The following is a 19,658-nucleotide window of genomic DNA, read 5'->3' as shown; positions in this document are numbered from 1 at the left end:
TTGTTTTGTTTTTTATTATAAAAGTGGTATTTCTGCTCTCTTAATGGAAAGGCAGGGAAATCTGATAAAATGACTAAAAATGTTCAGGAGTACTTGAAAAAAAGGGGGGGAAGGGAGTTTTTTGTTTTGTTTGTTTATCCAGGTGGAAAATCACCAAACTTGCTAACATCCTATTGGGATACCAGACAGAGGAAGAAACTGGGGAAAGACAACATGGTAGGATATAAGTAGGGAAAGGGACAAGAGTATCTTCTCTTATTCTCACTCCAGTACTACAAGTAAATTTATTTTAACTAGTTTACTTGAAATGGTTTCTAAAAAGTATTGCTAATGAACAATAGAAAATTCTGATGCTTTCATCAGAAAGCATAAGGGAGAAGGATCTCTAAGAGGCATTTGTCCCTGGGGTGGAGGGTGGCTGAGCGGTGAATGAGATTATGACCCATCAACAGGCCAGGGACACAGCATAGGCAGGAGACATATAAATCAGGGCAACGCAAAGTCACACAGGGATCAGCTGGAAGAGGTGGCAGAATCTGATATGGTACCAGTGAACAAATTATTATTTCAAGAAAAATTCTATTATAGAGCCCTACAGACAGCAGTAGAAATAGAAGGTTGCTATTAAAATTTTCACACATAATCAAGAATTTGTCTTTGAGGATCTCAGCCCACCACTTTCTAAGACACGTCTTTGAGGATCTCAGCCCACCACTTTCTAAGACACTAGACCTCTTGACCACCAGATCACCAGACCAGCAGTGTGTTACTTTCTAACACACTGGACCACTTTCCCTCTCCCAGTCATCTCAGTTAAAATAAATCAACAAATAAACACCAGTTCCATGGGATGCAGGCATTTTAGTTTGCTTTAGGTTGATTTATGTGTGCCTATTATGTATACAGACTGCATAAGAAGGCACTTTCCTTGCTCGGTGATCATGAGATGTTTTCATGTATAACCCCAATCAAGACCCCATTCTATAAGAAGCAATTGTCTACGAAACTATAAGGTCTTGTAGACGTCCAAGCACATACATTAGTACTAGAAAGTTATTGTTGGGAATATGGTGAATTTTATTTACAGTTTAGAAGTTTACCACAATGTAGTAGGTAGATAAATTTAAAAAAATATAAAATATAAAGGGCTAACTTGAGTAAGTTGGTAGTCCATAGTACTCCACAGTACAAACAGATTAATATTCTTAACTTTGTGTATTTCAGCAGACATGAGATAAATAATTCTCATTAAAAATAAATAAAAAATAAAATATTTACTCAAAAACAATAAAATATTTACTCAAAAGTGCCCATCACTTACCATTATATGAAGAAATATACTATTTAATAAGAAAAACTCACCATATCTGTATCAGAGACAGGGCCAAAACTGGTCACGTAGATGTTAGTGAAGACTTCAGTAATACTATCTAATATGAGAAAAAGAGATTGAATATAGATTTTTATATAGTGAGAGCCACTGTGAGAGACAGGGTTGAGTACATGGTATGGTTAGAAAGCTGGGTGATAAAATTAAGTATTGCTTCTCATTTTCTTTTCAATGTTCACAATGAATAAAAAGCTATACCTAGAAGTATTCTGACATTCTTACCTGGAAAGCATCAGAATTTTCTATTGTTCATTAGCAATACTTTTTAGAAGCCATTTCAAGTAAACTAGTTAAAATAAATTTACTTGTAGTACTGAAAAGTATGGTTATTGTTTGATATTGTTCCAAATTTGATATTTAAAATAATTATCTCAGATGTTATCTCATGATGGTAAAGATTTATGGTAAATCAGTGTATCTTTTCCATAAAGCACAAAAACAAATTGTTAATCATAAGCATATTTCATATTAATATAAAAAATTATTCAATAACATAAAAATAAAAGCAATAATTTCCACTAATCATGTTGTATAACTTTCAAACAAGCTTGCCTTTAAGTGTATTTAAGAATGCCTGAAATGCTAAAATTGAATTGGATTCTAAAATTACATAACTTATTAACTATAACACAATTAACTGAATTGGTCAATTAACCAATTTTAGATATTTCATTTAGATATATAGATTCAGATATTTCATTTGAAATAAAACCAAACGATGGTAGTGGAAAAATCTCAAAGAAAAGACTGAAAAACAAAAACTCTTTCAATGTTCTTGGAGGGGAAAAAAAGACATCATTAATCACTATCATCAAGATCTGAATATCTCAAAATGTTAATTCTATACAGACACTATCAGGAAACATTTTTGTGTTACAGTGGACATAATTTACAACAAGAAAAGAGAATAAGCTATGGTATTTTGAAAATATCAAGGCAAAAATTTTTAAATGAAAATAGTTTTAATAAACAGAAATTTAAAAAACCTTTGAGTGTTTAATACATACCAGGTACTCTTCAAAGTACTTGGCATATACTAATCTGCATGAAAAACCTATGCAATGGGTTCTCTGTTATCCCAATGTATGAGTACAAAGATACACAAAAGTCTATGCAAATGTGTCCAATGCCCCACAGTTGGTAGAGAGTGCCAGGTTTTAGAACCCAAGCAATCTGGCTTTGGAGACTTCAGGCTAAACCAAATCATTGTACAACACTCAACAATAAACTTGCATAAGGTAATCTTTCTGCATAAGGTAATCTTTCTGTGTCTGCAACTGTGTGGCTCAATAGGATCATACATTCAGAAGAGTTTGGTTTAATGTTTGGTTTTTGTTTTCTTGAAAATCTTCACTATTTTTTAACAAAGGTCCTATATTTTTATTTTGGAATAGGCCTAAAAAATTATGTTGCTGTTCTTCAGCTTGAATTATGTGTGTTATTGGAAAGAAATTATGGAAATGAAATCCAACTTTTTTTCTGTTCCTTGTATTCAAACCAAGTCAATCATGTTATCTAATTTAATAGATAATTGAATACAACTTTAGTTATTATACATATTGATTTACAATGTTTCAGAGAAAAGAAATTACAATGTTAGAGTAGCTTTCTTTGTAATAGAGGAAATTATACTCATTAGTCTGGGTACTAAAGTTAGAGAAGAGAGATGACAAAAGTTTGACAGTAGGATATGAGCAACATTCATTATTTGCCAAATGGCAAGTGGGGGTATTGCCAATATCTAGCAGCTATAAGAAAGTCAGCTAAGATTAAAAATAGGTAAATAATGTTAGCCTCAAAGCTGCGAGTAGCAAGAGAAACATCTAAAGGTGCACAATATAGATATACAAAGTGACCTTAAGGAAAGAGAATGGTTTCATAGTTTATTGACTTCGTACATATAGCCAAAGAATGTGGTAATAGGAGGAACTTTCTCCTTCTATGGACATTTAGAAAATCAGCAAGACAATCATGGACCATGAATATTAAGTAGCTACCTATCAGATCCTAGGAAAGTGGTCCTTAGTATTGAGGTTTTGATATTTCAGTCTGGATAGATGCACAGAGGTATAAACAACCAATGTGGATTAGTGAAAAATTTTAGTGAAATGGTAAAAAATATATGATACATGTAACATAATTTTCCAGTGTTCCATAACCAAAGTGCGATATTTGATTATGATTTGGTTTTCCATAAAAGAAGGAGACAGAGGAAAAGAGAGGAAGATAAAGATAAGATCATATGAACATAGACTATGACACTGATTTCTTAAAGACAGTCTAAAATCTGTGGTTGTGTTTTGTTTAATCATATAGATTTAGAATAGGGTAGAATTGTAATATGTAGTATGTTCCAATATTCTAATTCAATGGGCACAAGTATGCCACAAAGTAAACAGAGGAGTCTGGTGGCAACACTAGACCCAGTGTGTATTAGTGCAAGTCACTCATTCATGTCTTAATATCACTTAGTGGGTAGAAGACAAGACAAAACAAATGTGTCCTTACTCAGAACCTTGAAACTGGCTCTTTCCTCTGCAATTCTTGGTTAATTGTTTATCTGCTTTTACATCTCAATTTAAATATTCTGGCCTCAGAGCAGGGGTTCAGGATCCCTCTCTCTAATGCAAATCCTATTGTCTCACTTTCTCTCTCTAATACGTGTTTCTTTTTATAGAAAATTTTAGAATTTATCATTATTTTCATACCTTAATATATTTTTAATTATTGCTTATTTGTTTTGTGTTTGGTCTATCTTCCCAACAAGATTCAAACTCCTTAAAGTACAGGCACCATGTCCATTTCTGTTCATTATTATATTGTGAGTGCTTAATATATGGTCTGTCATGTATTAGGAGTTGTATATTTGAATAAGCAAATTATTTCTGATTATAGTTCTCATTGAGCATCTATCTTTTCCCAAATTATTTCATCAAGACTGAAAATGGACATGCATAATTGTCAGTAATTGCAGTGAAAATACACCCATTATTCTTGAAAGTAGAGCCCCAAACTTTCCATAGATAAAGGCAAGTTCAAAGTTTAGGTAACCTGTTCCCAGTGAGGTAACAAAGACAAACAGAGGAAAAGAATGTGTTTGAAGAAATCACTGATTCTGTGCAAACCAAAATTGGATTCTCAACAGTAAGCAGCTCTCAGATGAAACTTCCACCATGAGTTACCTGCAAATAACTGACTACCAATAAATGTTTGGCTTTAGAAATACCAAGAGTATAAAGTAAGAGGATCTACTCAGAGATCTCTCTGGAGACAAAAGGCCATAAGCTGGATAATAGGTTCTTTAGTAGAAATAAGGAATACATGTGACAGACATAGCAGAAAGTGCTGTTCTTAGAAATAATACAGAAATCAGAATGGCAGCTACCACTGGAGAGAGAAGAGGGGGATTACCCAGAGGATGTGTACTGAGGGAACATAATGCATTTTGAATATTTCCCCTCTTATAAAATTGATTCTCATCAATTTTAGCAAAATCTTAAGATTTCATGAACGTGGCTGTTGAATAAATCATATTATTCTCTGTTCTTTGCTAAAATCTGAAATACTTCACAGAAAAGATGAATGACCCTGAAGGATATCCAAAATGAATATATAAATAATTCTAAGAAGGGATTAAATTGACTTATGAAAAATCATTCTTCACTGAGTAATATAGCATATAATAACCAAAGTTTCTTTACAAAATCATTTATAAAACTATGGAAAACAAATATACTGTGCAACTAAGAGTTCTTATTCCACACTATTCACTTAAGATCAAATTTGAAAACAAAAGTAAGTGAAGCAAAATTGCTACCGTGAAGGACTCACAACATAGTAAGGAAAAACAACAACAAAAATTGTCACATGGTAATAAGAAGACAATATACCAATGCTAAGAGAAGCACTTGAAGAAAGACATGTAGGTGAGCTTCATGCCTTTGTGATTTTCAAAGGTGGTAAGCTTCTACTAAGCCAATGAAGTATGGGGAAGATGATTTCTGGATGGAAAACCCCTACGTGGAAAGGTCAGGACCCACAAATAGGTTGGTGAGCAAGGTTAGTATATGTAAAAGGTAAAGTATCAAATTAAAAAGAAAAGCAAAGGTTGTGTCAAAAAAGTACTGAGGTGATGTAATTATGAGAACACTGTCACTCTATACATGGCAGCAGGAAGTTCCCTGGAGGACGTCAAATTAAAGAATAGGATGGCAAAGGCTATGTTAGAAAATCTATGTTACATTTACAACAGTGGGCGAACTGAGACAAAGGAGGCTGAAGACACTACTTTCACTAGGGAAGATGTATAATAGTTAAGACAAAAGAAAAAAATAGTATGAAGAATAGGAAGGATCAAATTAAGGAAAAAGCCTGTTTATTTACCTTTTAAAGTGCTATTACTGAAATAGGTCTTTTGGTTTGACTGTCAGAAGATATTTAGAGGGCAAAAATAAACAAGTTCAGCAGAAATGTGCAGGCATAAAACTAATAAAATAGGGTTGGGAAGGAGATGGATGGTGAAGACATGAAAAGTGCAAGCAGAAAATTTTCTCTTTAAAGTTTGTCAAAAAAGATTTTTAATAATTCATGAATGGTTGATATGTACTGGGTAATGTAATATAAAATAACAATCAAACTTTCCAAACAATTTTTAACATACAGCAAGAGAGAATCAAGTTTTTCAAAAAGGATTGATGGACATTAGTTATGAATGTTCTTAGTACCAAGTCGTCTTCCTCTTTTCTCCCTAACATACACACACACACACACACACACACACACACATATATTTTAAAATTTATTTTCCCTAGATAACCATAATAGTATATATGAGATTAGAAATGATAAAATATGAGTGCATAAAAATATTTCAGATAATGTTTGCACTCATCAAATGAACTTGTAGTGGACATTTATTATATGGTAAAGTCACTTAATCTGTTATCCTAGAAATGAAAATACTTTGTCTAAATAAATCCTATCTCCCTCACTTCAACGATGTGGATACCAGGAGAGGTCACCATAACCCAAGCCATACACAATTGAACCAGAAGAATTTCTATGTACACAATCATCAGCATATTTAAAAATATACTTCTTTTTTCTGATACTTCTAATTTGTCTTATTGCCTTAGCTGATCTTTAATAATTTCATTCAAAAGTAGTAAAGTGGAAAGATTACATGCTGTATTACTTTTTTTACCATATATATTAATGGAAATACATTCAGTATAGCACTTCCTCAAGTGAGCTAACCACAAGTGACAGAAAGAAAGCCAAATCTCTGTTGTGCCTATATATGCGTTTTTTACTAAAGATCTTATGCTCTTTCACCTTAATCCTTACCCACAGAATTTTCTATGACTAATCTCTCCTACCCATGACTCTGACATTTTAGTGTTATTATTTCCTTAGAACTTGAGTCTAACTAGACATCAACTGAAAAGTGTTTAGATTGGATCGATCTTCTAAGTTAAAGATATTGGTGTTATAATATACAGATCAAGTACTTAAGATGGGATAAATATTTGCAAGACTAACCAAGTTTGTTGCTTCCAGTGATTCATCATGGGTATATGCACAGGTTCTGACATAACATAATAGAGCAACAGTTTGTTACTATTTTGGTATTAGAGTCCTTAATGATGTCTACCCTTTTCATTCTATTTTAAATTACAACCATTCCAAATCTCTCTCTGGGTCTATATGTTCATTTATGTGTTACACTTATTCTTTGTTCTCTGACTCTACCAAGGTAATAGTCAAGAGTCACATGAGGCCATCTAAATTAAATTTCAATTAATTAAAGTTAAATTCATTAAAATTTTAGTTTATTGGTCACATCAGTCACATTTTGTCCATATGAGACTATGGCCACCATTCTGTATAACATAATTGAACATTTCTATTGTCACAGGAGGTTCTCTAAAATAATGCTACTATATAATCTCCCACTGGAAATCAAGGACTTTTTTTGCTCCGAACAATAAAATTCCAGTAGAGAATAACCTTTGACATTGTATATGTTCCTAATAAATCCTTGCTGAATACATAAACAAATAATTTTTACTCTTAATTCACATTTAAGTAGACATAGCTTTTGTTACGATGAGAGATATTGTGTAAACATCAAATAAATATAAAATTGCAGACATAAAATATGCTGTGAGAGCATGTAACAAGGAAATGTTCCTTGAAACTTTTTCCCCAAAAATCTTTGGATTTCATTTCAACCTCACTGCTTCTCTGAATCTTTCACAACTGTACCCTCAACTTGTTATTGGAATGCTCCAATTCTCGGTTTTTGATCATCTTTATTTATACTTACTTCTGGATGATTTATTTCATATAATGAAGGGGTTTTGAAATTTTGTTTTCAGTCCAGACCTTCCTTTTGAACTCTAGACATCTACATCCAACTGTCCACTAGACAATCTACTTGCCCACTTGGCTAATAGATTTTTCAAACTCATCATGTCCCCCTAAAAGGAGATTGTTTCTTTCAAATCAACCACACTTATACCGTTCTCCATTGTATTTGATTGCTACCCCCCACTCTAAATCCCAAATCTTGAGTTTTACCTATACCTTGTATCTTTTCAATAGTAATTCTCTCAAAATTACCTACATTTCAAAGACCTCTCACTTTTTTCATTGTTGTTGATATTAAAGCTACAATCACATCTCTCTGGCAATATGGTCTTCCATTCATTTGTCCTTCCAATCTCTTCTTTAATTTTTTATAATATATATTGAGATATCAGTTAAATAATATGAAGTTCACCCTTTTGAAGTGTACAATTCAGTACTTTTAGTATATCACAAAGTTGTGCAACAGTAGTACTGTCTTCACTTAGAACACTTTCATCACCAGAAAGAAAGTATACCCGTTAATAATCATTCCTCATTCTGCTTTCTTCCAGGCTTTGAAAACTACTAGTTACTTATTACTTAATTTTGTATTTCTATGGATTTTTAGATTCTGTGAATTTCATTGTAGTGGATCTGTTCAATTTCGAGTTTATGGAGAGTGTTCATCATGAATGGGGTATTGGATTTCGTTAAATGCTTTCTCTTCATTTAATCAAAATGATCAGGATACATTTTCCTTTTATCCTGTTAATATGGTCTACTACATCAAAATATCTTCATGTGTTAAAGTAACTTTTTATTCCTGGAATAAATATCACTTGTTTTGATATATAATCTTTTACATTTACATTTTTTATTTGCTAATGTTTTATTGAGCATTTTTGTTTGTCTATAATAAGGAATACTGTTCTGTGGGGTAAGGGTTGATTTTATTTTTGAGATTTGTCTGTAGTATCAGGATATACTACTTACAGAATGAGTTGTGATATGTTCTCTCCAATTCTATTTTTAGAACAATCTGTGAAGGATCAGTGTCAAGTCTTCTAAGTGTTGGTAAAATTTATGACTAAAGTAATCTAGGCATGAACTTTTCTTTGTCAGCCAATCCAACACCTATATTTGTGTAAGTCCATTCAGATTTTCTATTCCTTTTTTGCCAGTTTTGCTAGCTTGTGTTTTTCTAAGAATTGTCCACATTTAATTTTGTCTTCATTTTAGTAGTACATTAAGATCCATGTTTATGACCATTTCAATTTTAATAATTTGAGGTTTTTCTTGCTTTTTCTGGTCCTGTAGACACAGGCTTTTCAAGTTTGTTGATCTTGTCAAAGAATTAAATTTTGATTTATTACTTTTTCAATTTTTACTATTTCATCATTTTATTTTCAAATAGTTTTTTTCTGCCTCTTTTAAGTTTTGTTTACTCTTCTCTGCATTGTGATGAAATGAAAATTTAAGTTCTTGAATTAAGATGTTTCTCTTTTTATTAATATAGGCATTTACAAATATTTAAGAATGGCTATAGGATGTGAGGGCGATCTGGCTGCGACATCTGTTACCCCATTGATCGCCAGGGTTGATTCGGCTGATCTGGCTGGCTAGGCGGGTGTCCCCTTCCTCCCTCACCGCTCCATGTGCGTCCCTCCATGTGCGCGCTCAGTCGAAGAGGACGACCATCCCCAGTAGAGGAGGACCGTTCTTCGGTCAAGGGTATACGAGTAGCTGCGCTCCCCTGCTAGAACCTCCAAACAAGCTCTCAAGAATGGCTATAACTGTATTACCTAAGTTTCTATGTCATGTATTCATTTTCATTCCACTCAAAGTATTTTAAATTTTCTTCTTGTGGTAATTAGTGTGTGTGTGTGTGTGAATTTCTCCAAAGTTTTTTAGTTCTGATTTCTAATTTTAATCCTTTCTGAAGAAAGCAAATATTATTTGAATCCTCTTAAATTTATTACACTTGATTTTTGTTCTTATTGATTTTCTAGTTGTTTTTTCATTATTGGATGTGCATTATAGAAGATTCTGAATATTACTGTTGAAGTCTCTATCACTTCATTCAAGTACTGTGGGGGTTTTATGCTATTTTTTTCATCATGTCTCTTATTGCATAGACATTTTGTAGTATTAGCATTTTAACTTCCTGCTTCCTTTACTCCATTTTTGGGTTAACAGCTGATTAAAAAATAAACATTTTAACATAAAATTATCTAATCTGAATTAATACCAACTTACTGTTAATAATAAATACAATTCATTCTAAATACTCCTCATTTATACAATTTGTGTCACATACATTATATCATTATATATCTTCAACTTATCCACCTATATCGTTCTTGGCTTTGATAGCTGTCTATAAATGAAATAGGAAAATGTTAAAGACAAAATTATATTTATACTGATGTTTATATGCAGTCATATAATTACCTTTAGAAGGGCTCTGTATTCTTTCATGTGGACACCAGATACTTTCTAACATCTTTATTTCGCCCTAAAAGACTATCTTAAGTATTTCTTTAGGGTAGATATGCTAGTGAAATAATTTCTCAATGTTTGTTGATCTGGGAATGTCTTCATTTCTCATTTGTTGTTAAAGGATATTTTTTCTAGTCATGGCATTGTTGTCTGACAGACTTCCACTTTCAGTAAATTTGAATACACCATACCACTGCCTTCTGATCTACACAGTTTCTAATGAGAAGCTCAATTTTTACCTAACTGAAGATCCTTTTATATGTGATCAGTTGTTCCTTTGCTGATTCAAGATGATTTCTTTGTCTTTTGTCTTTCTAAAGTTTGGCTACAGAACTGGATTTCTTTCAATTTGTTCTTTGATTTTGTGAAGCTTCTTGAACACTCAGGTAAACATTTCTCATCAAAATTCATAAATTTTCTATCATTATTTCTTTTAGAATTATTTCTTACCTTGTCTTTCCTCTCTTTCTGGGACTTCAACTATATGAATATCTGTATGATTTATATTTCCCATAAATATTTGATTTTGTATTTTTTTTTTTACTTTTTCTTCTATTCCAGAGTGGATAATTTCAATTGACTTATTATTCAGCTTTTTATGAACCCCAGGTAGTATCTCTGTTAAAATAGCTGTGATAGTACATAATAGCTATTGATTTCTTTCCATCAAATGTCCTAGGAACAGTATTGTACACATAGAGTCAAATCAAACAAAGACAAGCCCTAAAAATGGACAAACAGTGGCAGTTCTCTGGGGATGGTGCTTTTACAGAGGCTGCAAACCCACTCAGTCCCCTCCAGTGACTGATTTACTGCTGCATTTCAAAATTAGAATTGTTTAAGGCTATTGTTTTTTAAAATGAGCATTGGAGCTGCAGAAAAAGAGATAGGATAATGAAAGTAAAAATATCAAAGTGCTTATGAAGAGTCAGCTATTTTTCATGTAACTAGTCCTTGAATTGTTGCAAGCCTCTGGTTAATTTTCAGAGTTCTAAGAAAGTTAATTGTATAAATTTTACCAATGCTCTTGCTGCTTTTATGGTAGAGTGGATCTCTGCAGGTCCTTACTCTGCCTCACCACCAATGTCTTTCCAGTCTTTTATTAACTAGTATTACACCACTTCTCTTCACAAACCCTTAAAATAGTCCCTTATCTTCCTCAGAGCACAAGCTAAATTATTAAACTATACAGCACATCATAACCACACCCTCTTGTTTTTTCTATTTCTTCTGCTGCCACTGTTCTAACTTCTGCCTCACTGATGCCCTCGGTATTCATCAAAATTCCCTTGCACAGACATTCTCTTCTGCCTGGGAGGCCCTTGTCTTAATCAGGAAATTAGTTTACTCTTTCATCCTACTAATTTAAGCCTGTTTATATTTACTTATTTATTTAACAAACATTTATACGGGGTCTACTATATGCTAAGCATGTCCTAAGCAATTAGCTAATAATATCTTAAGTCTTTACTCAGAAGTCATCTTTGTTTTTTTCCCAATGCATCACAACTGAGTACTGTAATTAAACTGCACCCTCTCTCAACTTCCAGCACTTTGGCTCTCCCTTACCTTACTCCCCACCACTACCACTATGTTTCTTCAAAGTAAAGTGACTTTCAGCATTCCCTACAATTTGATTCCATCTTGCATACATTGCTTAAAATGAAAACTCTAACAAAGCAGAAAAAGTTGAGTCTATTGGGTTAAATGATGTGTTCCAAGAACATAGTAGGCTCTGAATAAATATTGTGGGAATCAGCTTAGAATAAGGTGGGTTGAACTGGGGCTGCTTACTTTTTGGCAAATTGCACACACACACACACACACACACACACACATACACACAAACATATATATATATATATATATATATATATATATGGAAGTTGGAGGGAAGCACTTTAGAAAATATCCTTTTAGTGAGGATTTTTTAAAAATAATACCGGGGATTAACCTCAGAGCCTTACTCAGGCAAGCACTCTACCACTTAAGCTAGGTCCTCCGTTCTTTTGTTTTTCTTACTTTATTTTTTCACATAGGATCTCCCATTAACTGTTCCTGGGCTGGACTTGAACCAGCCTACCTCTGTCTCCTTAATAATGGGGATTACATGCCCAGCTGAGAATATTTAGTTTTTATCTACATAAAGGAGTCTGTACCTTCAAAGATCGTGAGATAGAAAATAATTAGGTCCCATAAGGGTGTAAAATAAAGTGCAGTAAGACAACAGAGGGGAGAATAGAAGACCAGTAAAAAGTAGATCTGTAAAAATACACAAAATGTAATTGACATACTTCATAATTATGCCATTTGGACAAGAAGTTTATCTGAAATATACCTATATCTGCTTCATGAGCTTTTATGGAAATTAAATGAGTTAATTTATGAACCAGCTTATGGCAGATACATGGAAAGTAATATAAAAATATCTGTTACTTATTTACACTGGAGAATTTACCTGGGGCATTCTGGCCTGTAAATGCACACTACAAAAATCTTAATTACACTAAATAATAACTGGTAAATCATCTAACTTCTATGAACCTAAATTTCTTCTTCTCTGAAGCAGAATAAAAAGTAACAAAAACTTTCTCACTAGATTCGTGTGAAAATTATGGTGAGCCCTTATTGGAGGACACAGTACAGTATACAGTCATCTTACTAGTAGTGGTAACATTAGTAGTAATAACGCATTATCTGTACTCCCGAATAGCAGATAATAATGTTACATGATATTAGCTATTACTATTGATACTGCTAAGATATATTACCCTTAGAGATCGAGAAGTAGATGAATTTGATCAGAATATGGATCAGGAAGAGAAAAAGAGCCTAGCTCCAATGTTTAAAGAACTCATGAAATGAAATGAAACAGGAAAGTAGGATAAGAAAGGAAGTCCAGAAAGGTAGTGGCATCAAAAATAGAAGAGAATATAGTGTCTCAAAGTCTAGATAAGAGTGTTACAAAGGAACTTACATGTCTATGAAGAAGGTACTACTGTCAAAACTTCTGAGAGATCAATTAATATGGGGCCTAGAAAATATGCTTGATTTAAAGTTCTGGGAGCCTTAAGAGTAAGGAATGTGTGCAGGGCCAAATTGTAGTGAAAGAAGTGGAGAAGATGAGAAGACAAAAGCTACTTAAAGAAGCCTTGAGAAGATGATTACAAAAGGGAAGAAGATTCTAGCAAAAGGACAGGGAAGGGAAAAAGAGAAGTTTGCTGTTTTTTCTTGTTTAAGGTAGAAGATAGTTGGGCATATGTCAATTCAGATAGGGAGTGCTGAGGCAGAAAGAAAGAGGCTGAATATGTAGAAAAGAAAAAAAAGAACAATTACAAAGAAAGATTCCTGAATAAGCACTCAAGATATCCATAAAGGGGATTGGTAGTAGACATACATAGGGAAGAAGAGGGAAGAAAATACCCTTGATTACACTAGTAATTAGTGAGGATAAATAAACCCTCACATCCATAGTTTTCTGACTTTCAGTGAAAGTGCCAAGAGCACACAATAGAGAGAGAAAGAACAGTTGCTTCAAAAAATGGTGTTGAAAAAACTGGCTACCCACATGCAGAAGAATGAACTTGAGCTCTATGAAATCCCTCATACAAGTAACAAATCAAATATATTTAAGAGTTAACTCTAAAACCTGAAACTGTAGAGCAACCAAGAAAAATCACTGGCAAATCTAACCAGTTATGATCTGAGAAATTAATTCTTAGATATGAACCAAAAGTACAACCAAGAAAAGCAAAAAGGGACAAATTGCATCAAACTAAAAAGGTTCTACAAAGCAAAAGAAACAATTAACAGTGAAGAGATAATCATAGAATGAGAGAAAATATTTGCAAATTACATATCAAACAAGAGAATCATATCCAAAATGCAAAAGAAAGACAAACAATTCAATAACGAGAAAATAAAGCACCCTATTTAAAGTGGGAGAAGGATCTGAATAGACATTTCTCAAAAGAAGATATACAAATGACCAACAGATGCATTTTTAAAAATGTTCAGCATCACTGAGGTTCAGGAAAATGCAAAGTAAAAACATAATGAGATATCCCCTTACACCTGTTTAGGAGAAGATATTAACAAAATGATGAAAGATTAAAAAATTTAAGCAAATGGAAATTGATTTTTAGGTCTAGCGATAGGAAAGTTGAGGAAGTTCTTAGGGAAATTTTTAGTTATGTTCCAAATACATGCCTTTCATTATTGTAATTATTATTGATGATTCTAAGTCAAAGTGTGATAGTTTAAAATTTTATACTAACTTACAAAATTTTAAACATAATATGTAAATGGAAAACCTATGTGGCATCTGCTTTCAGTTCCTGATACAAATTCCCTTAACACTTTACAAGCTGATGTATTCCAGTGCAAGCATCTGCCATTTCCTGCCCAAGGGTTTTTTCCTGGCTGTGTGGGGCAGACTGCAAGCACAAAAGAGTTTATGCTCCCGGGAGCAACAATCAACCAATGACTGATCGGAGACAGACAAACATAATTCAACTTTCTTTCCTCCTAGGTGGAGACAACTCCAAGGCATGTTTCACACTATTTTCTGAGGTCCACATTGAGACTAAACCCTAGTTGTCTTCAGCAATAATCTGTTCATTAGTTTACCTTGAGTCAGTTTCCTTCCCTTCCTAGGGTCCCTTCATCACCTTCTCTGCTAGAACTTGACATGACTGGTCAAATAAATCTATACCTTAGAGTTTGCTTCAGAGGGAAACCAAAGCCAAATGCAAACATCATTCACTTACTCTAAGGAAAAATGACAATAGTTACAGATACAAGAAACATGTTAATTGTACCCACTGAAGCTAAGCATCCAAGCAGTAAGCTGTACCATCTTTATCCTTGTAATTTAGTTATTAACAGAGATGTCAAGTAAAACAAGAATTTACAACACTGAGAGTAATCAAATTGTAGAAGACATTCCTTCAAGAAGATTACAATGCATTTTAATAGTTAGAATATATAATAACGAATGCCATGCACACATTTTAAGATGAGTTAGTCATTGCTGTATCTTGCTTTACTCTACAGCAAAAACAAAGACAGTTTGCTTCCTGAGACGATTCCTTTAACACCTACATGTGCCATTTGTCATCCATCACTTTCATTAAAGTTAAAAAGTACTTATTAAGTGACTATTGTGAATATGGTACTTAGTGTTCCCTACCAGAAGTTGAAAATGTTAAATTGGATAATACAATTTGCCACATTCCTAGCACAAAAGAATTGCTATACCTTACTCAATATTTTACTCCCAGTACACATACACTATATATTAGGTTAAAAAAAATTGAAAGGTGATGCATTTTGATAGTGGACAAAGTGCCCATAAAAGCAGGAAGAAGTAAGAAAGATAATAAAAACAGCAGATGCTTTTCATCATAGTTCTAATATTTTGATTTTTCACACATCGTGATGATTTGAAAAAGTAAAATGACAAAATGTGGAATGCATGAAATTTCATCTCAGTGTAAGATTCCTGGTGCTTTTTTATGTTATTTTTATCTTCATGTGTTCAGATTTTTATAATTTCATTTGTTTATTTTGGTTTTTTTAATGAATTAAAAAGCAGAGATTTTAAAATTCAACCCAATTTGGCATCCTGAACAAGAAAGCCTATATGCTCATTTTTATACAATATAGAACTTGATGTCCTAGTCGAAAAAGTTAGGCAAGAGTAAAAGGTATCTGAATAGAAAAAAAGTGATATTTACTATTTGGTGATGGCATGATCTTATATATAGAAAATGCTACAGACTACATCAAAAAAATGTCAGAACGAGTAAAGTCAGTGACGTGGCAAGTTACAAAATCAATATACAAAATCAGCAACATTTCTGTCCACTAAAAATAGCTGTCTGCAAAAGAGATTAAGAAAACAATCCTGCATACAGTAGCATTTTGAAAAGCCATCAGAAGTAATCACTGAGGTAAACTGAAAACTATAAAACATTGAGAAAAGAAACTGAAGAGAAAGAAATGGAAATGTATCTTCTCTCCATTAATTGGAAGAGCTAATATTGTTAAAATACTCCTACCACCCAAAATTATACACATATTCAATGCAATCCTTACCAAAATTCTAAAGTTATTCTTCATGGAAACAACAACCAAAAAAATCCTATAATTCTCACAAACTACAAAAGACTTCAAACAGCCAAAACTATCTTGACCAAAAGAATAAAATTGGCAGCAGCATCATATTACCTAATTAAAAATATATTACAAAGCAATAGAAATCAAAACAACACACACACACACACACACACACACACACACACACATACGCAAAGAGACCCATCCATTAATGGAATAAGATAGCCCAGAAATAACCCTCACTGACAGAGACACTCTGGAATGAGAGAAAATATTTGCTAGTTATATGTCAGATGAGGGGGGCTCATTCCCAAAATATATAAAAATCTCAAACTATTCATAAAATAAATTACTATATTCAAAAAACATAAAGTACCATGATATATATTTTTAAAGAATATATAAATGGCCAAAAATATATAAAAATTATGTTTGGCATCACTAATAATCAAGAAATGCCACAATGAGATATCCCCTTACACCTGCTGGAATGGTTCTTATCAAAAAAATAAAAGATAAAATGTATTAGAAACGATGTACAGAAAGGGAAACTGTTAGTAGACTATTAGAGAAAATGTAAATTAGAACAGCAATTTTGAAAAACAGTATAGAATTTGCTGAAAAATTAAGAACAGAATTACCACAATACAATGATCCAGAATTGTTTACTCAGAATTATTGAGTGGATTTTAAATGTTCTTACCACAAGGAAATGAAAAGTGTATGTGGTAATAAATATATTAATTATCCTAGTTGTTCATTTCACAACATATAAATGTAGTAAAATATCACATTTTACCCTAAACTTTTCTTTAGCTATTATTTATCAATGAAAACACATTACAAAAAGATTATCTTTAGACCTATGAACAGGATACAAAGTGTCCTTAAAGACATCCCATCATGATTGTCTCTGTCTCTGGGTGACAAATGAATCTGCCTTTGAAATCATTACAAAGTCTGTATATCTCCAAAATGTATTTCTGGATCTTAGAACCATAACCTAAGTATGAATCATATGTAATTATTCAGCTTACTCTTATGAGGGAGCTGAAGAAACACCTCCCCTCCAAAGCACTAATGGAGGAAATCCACTGGGACAGGGAAGAGGAAACTGAGGGCACAGGCTTTGCATCAGTTTAGTTGGACCACTTTGTTCAATTAGCAAATGTCTATCAAGGGCTTACTAAGTACAACAGAGACATTCCCAGCCTGCCAGACAAGGGAGACAATACTTCCAAAGGGAAGCTATACATGGTACCATCAGCTGTTTACATTCCTCAAGGTATTGTTTCATCAAGCAATTGCTGCTTGCTCAGTTTAGAGCTTTGACAAGGGAAAGAAGTGAAAGTTACAAGCTAGATTCCTCTAGAAAGAGACTCTAGTGATGCTGCCACTCCAAGTTGTTAAAGATGTCATCCACAGCATATGGGCTTTTCTAGAACACTAAAAGTCCAAAGTTCACAGCCCTTGTCACTGTAGATAAATACAACTGGGTTTGTTAGTAATTTGCAGTTTATAGTCTCAATCCTGAGATCTCATTTTGTTCCTATAGATACAGCTTAATAGCCATGTTACAGTTTTTAAAATAAAAGCTATGTTAATAAAAAATTATGTCTCATTCCCAATATTCAAACTAATGAAAATAATTCTGATAGTCAACATATAATAATGTAATAATATAAAATAATATCCTTTTTAAGATAATGAAATTTCTACAAGTCAAAATATATTAAAGATTCTTAATGCACCAAGAAACACAATTCTTTTTTAAATTAGTTTATATTTGTTGTACAGGGGGGATTCATTGTGAAAATTCCAAATAGGCTTATATGTACATTTGGTTAGGTCACCCCCACTGTCTCTTCCCATTGACTGCCTCCTTGCCACACTTAAAACTATTGCAAGAGGTTTCTTTGTTCTATTTCATATAAGTATATGAAGCCCGTCAACCATATTCCCTCACCTTAGTTTTCTTCACTCACCCTCTGCCTACCATAAATACCCCACACACACTGAGCCTATTTTATTGTTCAGTCTTTCATTATTATTATCTAAGTCAATGTTTAAAGGGGTTTCTCAATGTATCCCCCCTGTGAGTATACTTTACTTTGGTCCATTCAACTTCTTCCATTACTCTCCCTTACCCCTTTATCTCCGATCCCCCATTTCTCCACAGATTTAAATACACATCCTTTTATACTCTACCTTCACAAATATTCACGGTATTGTTGATGCTCTATCATTCTCTTTTCCTTTCCCTTCTTCTCCAAATTGCACAGAGTAATATCACTATTACAAACATGTTTAACATATGAATTTTTGTATGATCTTTTGGATCTATCTTCCACATATGAGAAAAAACATAGGGCCTTTGTCTTTCTGAGCCTGGCTTACTTCACTTAACATGATGTCCTCCAATTGCATCCATTTACTTTCAAACCACATGGTTTTATGGCTGGGTAAAACTCCGTTTTGTATACATACCACATTTTCTTGATGCATTTATCAGTTGTAGGACATCTGGGTTGTTTCCATAGCTTAGCCATTGTAAATAATACTGTGATGAACATCAGTGTACAGGTGTCTCTATTGTATCCTGATTTATGTTCCTTTGGGTCTATGACCAGGAGCGGTATCACTGGATCATATGGTAGTTCTATCTTTAGCTTTTTGAAGAATCTCCATACTGCTTTCCATAATGGTTGTGCTAATTTTCATTTCACAATAATGTATAAGGATTTCTGTTTTGCTGCATCCTTACCAACATTTGTTGTTTTTTTGCCCTTGAATATGGACATTCTAACTCATGTGAAGTGAAATCTTAGTGTAGTTTTGATTTTTATCTCTTTTATAGCAAGGGAAGGTGAACACTTCTTCATGTATTTATTGGCCATTTGTACCTCTTCCTTTGAGAATTACCTATTTAATTTGTGTGCCATTTCTTCATTGGGATTTTGATTCTTGAGGTGGAGTTTTTTTGTTTTTTTTTTTTAGTTCCCTGTAGATTCTGGATATTAGTCCCTTATCAGTTGAAAACCTGGCAAAGGTTTTCTCCCATTTTGTGTGCAGTCTCTTAAGTCTAGTGACTTTTTTTTTTTACAGTGCAGAAGCTTTTTAGTTTGAGGAAGTCCTATTAGTTCATTCTTTCTCTTAGGTGCTGAACCTTCTGAGTTCTATTTAGGAAGTCATTCCCTGTGGTTACATATGTTCCAGTGAATTTCCTACTACTTCCAGTAGCTCTTTCAAAGCTTCAGGCCTTATGTTAAGGTATTTGATCCACTTTGAATTGATATTG

General features: G+C 33.1%; 1 protein-coding gene across 6 annotated transcripts in view; it reads right to left on the bottom strand.

The window, feature by feature from the left end:
• Nucleotides 1–19,658, bottom strand: part of Gabra2 (gamma-aminobutyric acid type A receptor subunit alpha2) — a 166,268-nt gene that overhangs the window by 78,902 nt on the left and 67,708 nt on the right. For all 6 annotated transcript variants that reach the window (XM_074042327.1, XM_074042322.1, XM_074042326.1 and 3 more), the window contains exon 4: nucleotides 1,363–1,430. In XM_074042327.1, coding sequence (XP_073898428.1) covers nucleotides 1,363–1,430 — 68 coding nt within the window. The remainder of the gene's footprint in view (nucleotides 1–1,362; nucleotides 1,431–19,658) is intronic.

Source organism: Castor canadensis, chromosome 9, assembly GCF_047511655.1.
Source record: "Castor canadensis chromosome 9, mCasCan1.hap1v2, whole genome shotgun sequence".
NCBI lineage: Eukaryota > Metazoa > Chordata > Mammalia > Rodentia > Castoridae > Castor > Castor canadensis.
Note: the sequence above shows the minus strand (reverse complement) of the source record. Positions and strands in the feature narration are given on the sequence as shown.